This window comes from Poecilia latipinna, unplaced genomic scaffold (genome assembly GCF_001443285.1).
Source record: "Poecilia latipinna isolate Pla-1442-1.1 unplaced genomic scaffold, P_latipinna-1.0 Scaffold66, whole genome shotgun sequence".
Lineage (NCBI taxonomy): Eukaryota > Metazoa > Chordata > Actinopteri > Cyprinodontiformes > Poeciliidae > Poecilia > Poecilia latipinna.
In genome coordinates, this window is record NW_015112682.1 from 197,408 (window position 1) to 206,074 (window position 8,667).

An 8,667-nucleotide genomic window follows, 5' to 3' on the forward strand; every position below is an offset into this window, starting at 1 on the left:
AATAAAAAAAAAAAAAAAAAAAATTTTTTTTTTTCCCCCCCCCCCCCCCCCCCCCCACAGGTCTGTGCATTTCTAGGTGTTAACACTTGTCCTTTTAGTCCTTTCAAAACTGCTCTGTTTATACGCTTTTAAGCCTTTTACACATACATTCAGAAATTTGAATGCCTTTTATGGTGAAATTTTAATGAGATTTTTGTCAAAAACCTGTAAAATGTTCCCATTTTGCCCTACAAGGAGAGGTGCGTGTAGTGTTGTACAGTAATACACTGAAGGTTTCAATTAGCCTTCAGTTAGCCTTTCACACACACACTGTGTTATCACACATTTTTAAATTTAGTCATTTCACCAGCTGAATTTTAGTCGATACTTGCAGGTTCACAAGGCATTATAACTTAATCCCGGCACTGACTGCAACACAATGAGTTATTTTGCTTAGGTTTTATGTTTTTATCAGTAATCACTGTAATTTGATAAAGGCATATTGATGTGGACTAGAAAGAATTAGTTGTGCATGTTGTAGATTATAGACCTCAGCCATCCATGAATAGCTAAAGTCAGCAGATGCTTCAGATCCCCACCACCCTCCACCCAAAAAAAAAAAAAAATGTGTGCAGGCCCGTTTTAACAATTCAAACACCAAAAATACTCCGATATGTATTAATATGCACAGTAGAAGTTGTCTTAGAACACCCGCAGAAGCTCATGTTTGCAGTTTTCCATATCTCCACTCTTGGGGGTACAACCAATCACCGCCAAGGAAAATGAATGCTGCTCCAGGATTGGTTGCCTTGCAGAACCAGCCAAAAGCATGTGAAGTGGAACTGCAAAATATTTCACCTTCCCAGGCTGCATTTTCTTTCCAATATTTCAAATATGCTCTATGAAAAAATCTGTAAGTAGGCTTGCTTTCCACAAATACTGAATTGTGAATAGGTTGGGGTCCACTCTATTATTTCCCATCCATCCATCCATCCATCCATCCATCCATCCATCCATCCATCCATCCATCCATCCATCCATCCATCCATCCATCCATCCATCCATTTATTTATTTATAGATGTAATTTACAGATGATGGAAACGGAGGGTAAAATAATGAAATAATCCACATGCTCTCTCAGCCCTTTGCAGGACACTTTAGTCTCCCTTTTACCAGCCATGTTTATTTTAACCTGCAGGTCAGAGTGAACTGAAACTTGAATGTTGCAGGAGCTTTTACATTTTACAGCCAGACAGAAGTGTGGCTCTACCGTCCCTCTGCGACTCCCCGTTTCATCCCAAGCCTTTATCGCTCTCCCTTTCCCAGTTCACTCTCTCACCATCTATCTGTGTCCCTCCAGCTTTTCATCTGCATTCTTCCTCTTTCACCTCCTTCACCCCACTGCCACCTTTTTAATTCTCTCGCCTCTGCGCTCTTTAAAGGATCCTTCAACGCTGCCCCCTTTTCTGTGTGCCCTCTGTCTGAGTGGCCCTATTGCGTTGTCTCTGTACAACGGCGTGCCGTCTGTTAGCGCTGCTCCGACATCATGGCTGCAGCAACTTGGCTATAAATAACTCAGTCTCACAGTGTTCAGTCCAAGACGAGACCAAGAGCCAGAGGGAGAGCAATCTGCTGTCTCCCTCAAGTTATGCTGGAAGGTGCAAATGAGACAGTTGACACTGCGCAACCTTCAGACCAAGACCTTTGTCATTTGTGCTGCACAAAGTGCTTCTGAATTTAATCATTCTACTCAGACTAGTTGTAATACCGCAGTTTTTATGAGATTTCTATTCATCCTCAGCACCTGTGGTGCTTTCTGACGGTTTGATTGATGACGGGGTCAGTGTTGTCACAGTTCACACTTAACAGTTCAGTTCATACAGGTAAAAACTAAATGATGTTCAAAGTTTACCACCTTAAAATGAACACTAACCTCATTTATTCATCAAATTTTTATTAAAACGTTTTTGTTTTTTTTGTTTTTTTTGTTTTTTTTAAACATAAACTTGTTAACAGACCATCTGTGTCATTAGATAGCATCTGCAACCTGGCCTATTGCTGTTTATTCACAGCTGCTTGATTCTATTCTATTCCACATAAAGTGTATTTTAATATGACCAGATGGTTAATAAAGTTCTCCAAGAAAAAAAAAAGAAACATTTTTTTTTTCTCCTTTTACATTTTGGTCTAACTCTAACTTTTATACAATGCACATGATGTTACTTTAACAAAAAATAAAAAATAAAAAGTCAAATAAGCTGACTGGGAAGCACATACAAAAATGTGTGCATTTTTCTGTTTTAATTCTGAGAAAGCAACATTTGTCTGAAATTGTGTTTAAAAACATAAAAAAGGGGTACAGTACAAGTCAGTTTTGATTTTTAGGGCTTAAGTATTTGGTTAATATTGGTTTTGAAGAGTCATACTGTACTTTAATAATCTGACATTCATCAGAAACTAAGCTGACCTCTTTCAAGTCATTTTACATCTATGAGTGCCACACAGTGGCATACAAAACAAAGGTACCTACTGAGTTAAAATTGGTGCCTAATTAAAGAGATAATAAAGCCTGTGCAATTCCAGCAAAATAAACATCTACCTTAATTAAGTCTACCAATAAATACATGTAGCCAACAAATGAAAGCAAGAGCTATGGTTGTAAAGGAACCAACTAAGCATCAGATGTGTTATATAGTAGTGCTGGAGAACTGGTGTTATCAAGGCCATTGATTGTGTCTATGATATCATGGATTGAAAATCACAAATGGTAAAAGTCTTACATAGCACTTTATCAAATTTGTTGCGTTTTACACAACAATCAGTCGTTCATCCATTCATACACACATCCTCTGATGCCAGAGGTAAGCCCCAGAGATGGTAAACTACAGCTGCCTCTGGGGCAGAATAACAGAGGCAAAGCTGCTGCACATTCTGAGCTGCTGGGCCCTTTGACCATCACCAGTGAGCAAGGCGGGGGAAGTGCCTTCCCCAACGACAGAGTGAAGGTTCAAATAGGCAACCCACTGGTTACAGGGAGCCAGTTATAACCTTCCGTCACTTTTTTTTTCGCTTTGTTTTCAGACCTGCTCTCGGTTTGGGCGTGGGAACTTGTGGACAGATGCTACTACATCGAGCCTTGATGCCTTAAGCTAGCTGTCACCCAAAATAACATCACTCTGTTTCGTCCTCTCAGGGTTTTGTTGACAAAGAAGCTGGAAAGGATTGCTTGTGATGTTTCAGTGGTAATCGTTTTTAGACTTGGGACAGTCTTGTTTTTAGTGTAGCATGAGGCGGATTGAGATTTTCTAGTCTTGGACATATGGGATATATAGCACCGCACATATTGCAATTGCACAGTCCATTAGCTTTCATTCTGTTTCTTTGCCTCTCTGACAGAGATGACAAGCCTCCCGTCCTTTCTTGGCTAACATCCTGTACTTTAAACATTATGTGTCTTTCTGCACTTAAACAGAAAAAAATAATCTCCTTTAAAGTATGTGTTCTTTTGAAAGGTACCGTTTCCCCGAAAAAAAAAGCTTAATGTAACTTGAAGAAACTGAATTTGCATTAATCTCCCTGTGGGTTTGCTCATTTTTTCGTCTGTTTTATTGCAGTACAGTCTAAAAGGATCTTGTATATGTGTTGCTTCTCTCAGGTGACAGTAACCCCAAAGAGAGCAGCCCCTTCATCAACAGCAGTGAAGCTGCCGCTGAAAAGAGCCAGCAATATGATGGCAAGAACATGGCCTTGTTTGAGGTAAAATCTACTCTGTGCAGACACACTAACACACTCAGAAGTTTAATACACATGTTCAGCATTGACTCTTGGATGCAGGATTTACTCATTCTCACTATTTAGTTTTTGAAAAGGGCCCCTGACATCGATTAATGAGGGTAGTTATTGTGTGAAGGGCATATGGGAACCTTGTGTTAATACAAGTGACTCTTACACTGCTACAGGAAAGAGCCTAAACAATGCAATTTACCACAGCCTTGCACAAATGTATTTACAATCTGCTCTCAGTGGGATTCTGGATCTAATAAGGAACATGGTGTGAGTTCTTTCTCTTGCTCTTGGAAAGATGACCCAGGAATCAATCAAGTCAGCAGTTATACACCATTGATTAATAGAATCTCCACACCACTGCTAACTAATGGTATCCATGTATTGGTGTCTCTACAGGAGGAGATGGACACCAGTCCTATGGTGTCGTCTCTTCTCAGCAGCCTGGCCAACTACTCCAACCTTCCCCAAGGCTGCAAGGAGCACGAGGAGGCTGAGAACAATGAGGCAGAGTCAGCGCGCAAGAAACCCGTCAAGGTACCCTCCATAAATGTGATCTTAGACGGCAGATATTCAGCAAATGGTGGAGATTAGACATCAATCCTAACAGTCCTAAGATCAAAGCTACTCCCCTTCAGTATTGAGTAGATCAGAAAACATGCAGTGTGATACTTTAGTCAATATTCTTCTTGGAACCTTTGGGAGCTGCCATTCCTGGGGATGTTACTTTGACATGTGCTACAAACATGAGCGTTGTTGAAGGTCATGTTCATTAGTGGTGCAGATTCCCAGTCAATCCTAAGTGCTTAAACAGAAGGTAACTTGACTTCTAATCTTTTTTGACCCTTTATTTTCCATCTAAAAAGGTGTCTTTATTTCTGATAATGGGTTAAGAATGTTCCCTCCCCCCCCCAAGTAACATTAACCTGGGTTGCAAAAGCCTGTTTTTCAGTACACTGTCTGATCCCAGTCTGATCCCATTAGCTCAGTACGTTCTGGTTCCCCTGATAACCGGTGGACTTGGGCCACAGTTAAGACTAGAAGAAGACTAAAAGGTTATGAGATCAAAAATAACCTTCATCCATTGCAGTGCTATTCGGTTTTGATCCTCATTTGGCCTCTGTTGTCACTTGAGACCTTGCAGACGCTGCCCTTCACTGCTTCCCTATGATCCTATTGTGATCAGTTTATGGTCATACTGAGCCACATCCACTGGACCTTTTTCCACCAGAGCTGGAGCAATTTCTGAGCTGCCAAGTGATCCTAACAAGGGTACTGTCAGTTTCTGAAGTTCTTACTTTTGGCCATTTCTTTCCTTCTCGCGCATTAATTTCAAGGGCAGTGAGTTCACTTTCTCCCAGATATATCCTGTCCATTACCAGGAGCCATGATAATGAGAAAATCAATGTTTTTTCACTGAATGTGTCTCTGGTCAGAATGTTATGGCCATGTAATGCATAATCAGTAAAAACTAGAAATCATTGTAGTGTGTTGTAGTGAAAACTACGATACAGTAAAAAGATTTTCTGGAATTCCTTTTTACTTTTTTAACCTTGGAGACATTTTAAAAAAAAATCATCTTGCAGTTGCTCACTGCGTATTCTCCAGCTTATCAATAAAATAAAATATTGCTGCATTGCCACCGTGATGAAGCATAGACTAATGATGCCATTATCTGCAATACAGATAATAAAATTTCAATGATAGTTTAAGCTGTCTGCACAAAGGCCAGGCTTTTGTTATGAAAAATTATGTCTCATAAAACAAATTACTAAAATCAACTTACACCAATCTACATCTTTACTCAATATGAGTTTGTATGCATCAATACATCACTTTCCAGTGCATTTAAAATTGCACTGGGGTAAAATAATTTATTTGTCTCAATGAATAAAATTACCTCCTCGGTCGGAAAGGGCTGTTGTGTGTGTGTTTTTTTTTTGTTTTTTTTTTGGATGGTGATTATGGGTTGCCAAATATAGATTTGTTCACCAAATAAGTTGTCGTTATGAATCCCTATTAGAACAGTTTTCTAATATTTTTGGAATACACTCACCGCTAAAAGTGTGGTCAATTAGATCCCCTGTTTATGTTACTGAATTGCCACTTAAATGCCACTAGCTTATTAGTTTCTCTCACACCCTCCCGTGGTATTTTCTGCTGCTGGCGATTGATGGTTGCCAGTAGAATGTAGTTCAACTTTCACAAATTTCCCTTGCATTTGTTTGACACAGGTGCAGCTATATTGTCAGTCCTGTGGGAAATTATGATTTTTGCCTCTCAGCAGCTTGTTATTTTGCATAGCTGAAATGATAAAAGATAATGCAGATAATGAAGGATATAAAAATAACTGGGGCAGACAGTGACTTTCAGAAGTTTCTTTCTTCAGTCAGCCCGCATGATGTAAGACGACGTTAAGGCTTTGAAGAGCCAAAGCAGTGACAGGTTGACAGCTTTTTTCATGACCTTTGACACGTCTGTCATTCCAGGTGTCCAATCAGCTGGAGTTTCTCTCTCACTTTTTGCTTTTTCCCATATTTGTTCCTGTCACTTTTCCGCTCCTTTCTGTTCCGAGGCTTTGATTTACTTTGACACAGGTGTTCATTTTAGTATTTTCACCTTGGAGCAAATCAGTGTTTTTGACCCAGGAGATCGGAGTTCCCACATTATCAGATTCTCCCTCCAGATGAGTCCAGCAGATGCAGCAAGCCTTTGAAAACAGCAAGAGTGAAATAACTTGTACAGGTTACTGAACTCAGAAGTGAATTGTTGGTTTCCTGATTACTCAGGTGTATAGTGGAATAACAAAAATAAACCTTGAACATTTTTCTGGATATTTGTGTCATCAGTGGATGATGGCATGAATGGTTTATTCATATTTTTTACCGTAGTAGCATTATTTAATTATGTTTTAATTACCCTGACACCTGAATAATATCGTTGTCTCATGTATTCACACCTTTACAAACAATTGCACCAAGACACATTTCCCCTGTGTCTTAAGACCTGAAGAGGAGTGATTATTCTGGTATGAGTGATTATTCTGATGCAGTGACTGGTATTAGGGAGAGATGTGATTGGAACCTGTTTTATCCAAGTACTATTGGAAACATAAACTATGTAGTCCTACACTCCTCCTATGGCTTAAAAATATAACTTCACTATTTGGTATGCCAAGATAGCTTCTATGAAAGAAAGATTAAATAAACAAATGGCAGCTTCAAATAAGTTTTGACTTTTATGCTCAATGCAGTCCTTTCAGTTAAGTAATGATCTTCGCTTTTAAAGTGAGGTCCCTCAATACATCAACTTGCCTTTATAGATTGCAGTTTCATTAAACAGAGTAAAATGTGTGCATAATGTTCCAGTTTATCTTTGCCTTTTTTATTTAAAAAAAGATTGTATTATAAAAATGAATGTGAAAACAAACAAAAGTTACACTGAAATTGATTGTGTGTGATTTGTTTATTATTTCACTATAGTTATATATGTAAATATTTTAACATTTGATTAAAAGGATATTTGAATAATCTCATTCATTGTTTCCAACTCAACTTGAGCAAATAGAAATAAAATCAAAACATGGCAGAAATATAAAGGGCGCTAAAGCTGCAACAGATTTTAAGACAAATTATTGAATAAAAAGGTTATAAAATTCTGTTATAAAAGAGTCCAATTGTTTTTGTTAATGAATTAAGACCCAGTGATTGTCAAACACATAAATATGGAAATTTCCTTAACATTTTAAAACATTTTATCATAAACAAACTAAGTTTTCATTATTGAACGAACATAAAATACACCAGTATTTCATTCAGTATCTTGATTCAATAAAACAAATGTCATATTACAGTCTTCTTTCTGGTGTGTCCAGCCAGCCACATAATTTTGCTTTTATGTGTTCGAGCACTTTGGAGAGCTGTTGTTCCTGGGAGTATATTCAGTTTATATAACTAATCCACACAGTGCGCTATAGGCACTAACGATATGTTTCTGCTTCATAAAATGCTCTCAGGAAAAGAGCTAATGGCAGCAGCTGTTTACGGTTAAGTCCATAGAAACGCCATTTGTGTAAGCCTGCATTTTAGATGGACAATCTTTCACACTGTTTGTGCATCTGCTGTTTTGTAATCTGATTGTAAGACTGTTGCAGGTAAACAGTAATAGTGGAAACATTTAAGCCATTTCCTATAAATCCCATGTTGTTTTTCCCCTTCATGCTGAATGTAAAGCATACTTGTCCAGCTATCCTTAGCTCAGGTTGCACTGTGAGTAGCTCTAATCTCCCCCCTGTCACCTCAGCCCCTTCAACACATTAATTAGTCTGCATTTTGAACCAAACTGTGGCTTCTCCCATCAGCAGCCCATTCCAGAGGCAATCTCTCCATCGCCACGAGAGGCTTTTCATTAAGGCAGCCTGAGGCGCTTTATCACTCACACAGCGACTCCTCTCGTTCTCCTCCGTCACCTTCCCTCTTTCTATCTCACTCGGCTCACCCCTCCTCATTCTCCATCTCCTTCATCATTGCACCCTCGAGTCAGAAAGGCAGAGGGAAGCCGAGGCAGCGGCCTTTCTTTGGCGCAGTGTGAAAAGCCAAGATTAAAGAACTGGTTGGTGTGTGACATGACGGTGCAGGCTGGAGGTCACACAGGTCATAGTTGATCCCCCAGCAAATTTTCCTTCTAAATCTCATATGTAATGTACAATGCACATATCACTCTATAGGCAGTGTGGAATGTTTCCAGCAGAATTGCATTTAAAGAAACACAAAGATTTTCCACATTTCTACAAAAGTGTGAGATCTGATTGAAAAAGTATAAGTAAGAATGGTTTCATTTCCTGGTACTGGTTAAAGTTGGGTGGATGAAAACAAGTGTTCAGCCACATCATCATCATCATCATC

The 8,667-nt window shown here is 39.0% G+C and overlaps 1 protein-coding gene across 3 annotated transcripts in view; it reads left to right on the forward strand.

Annotated features, from left to right (window-relative positions):
• Positions 1-8,667, forward strand: part of LOC106964345 (solute carrier family 12 member 5-like) — a 186,162-nt gene that overhangs the window by 125,195 nt on the left and 52,300 nt on the right. For all 3 annotated transcript variants that reach the window (XM_015059827.1, XM_015059834.1, XM_015059844.1), the window contains exons 2-3: positions 3,636-3,736; positions 4,163-4,300. In XM_015059827.1, the coding sequence (XP_014915313.1) occupies positions 3,636-3,736; positions 4,163-4,300 (239 nt within the window). The remainder of the gene's footprint in view (positions 1-3,635; positions 3,737-4,162; positions 4,301-8,667) is intronic.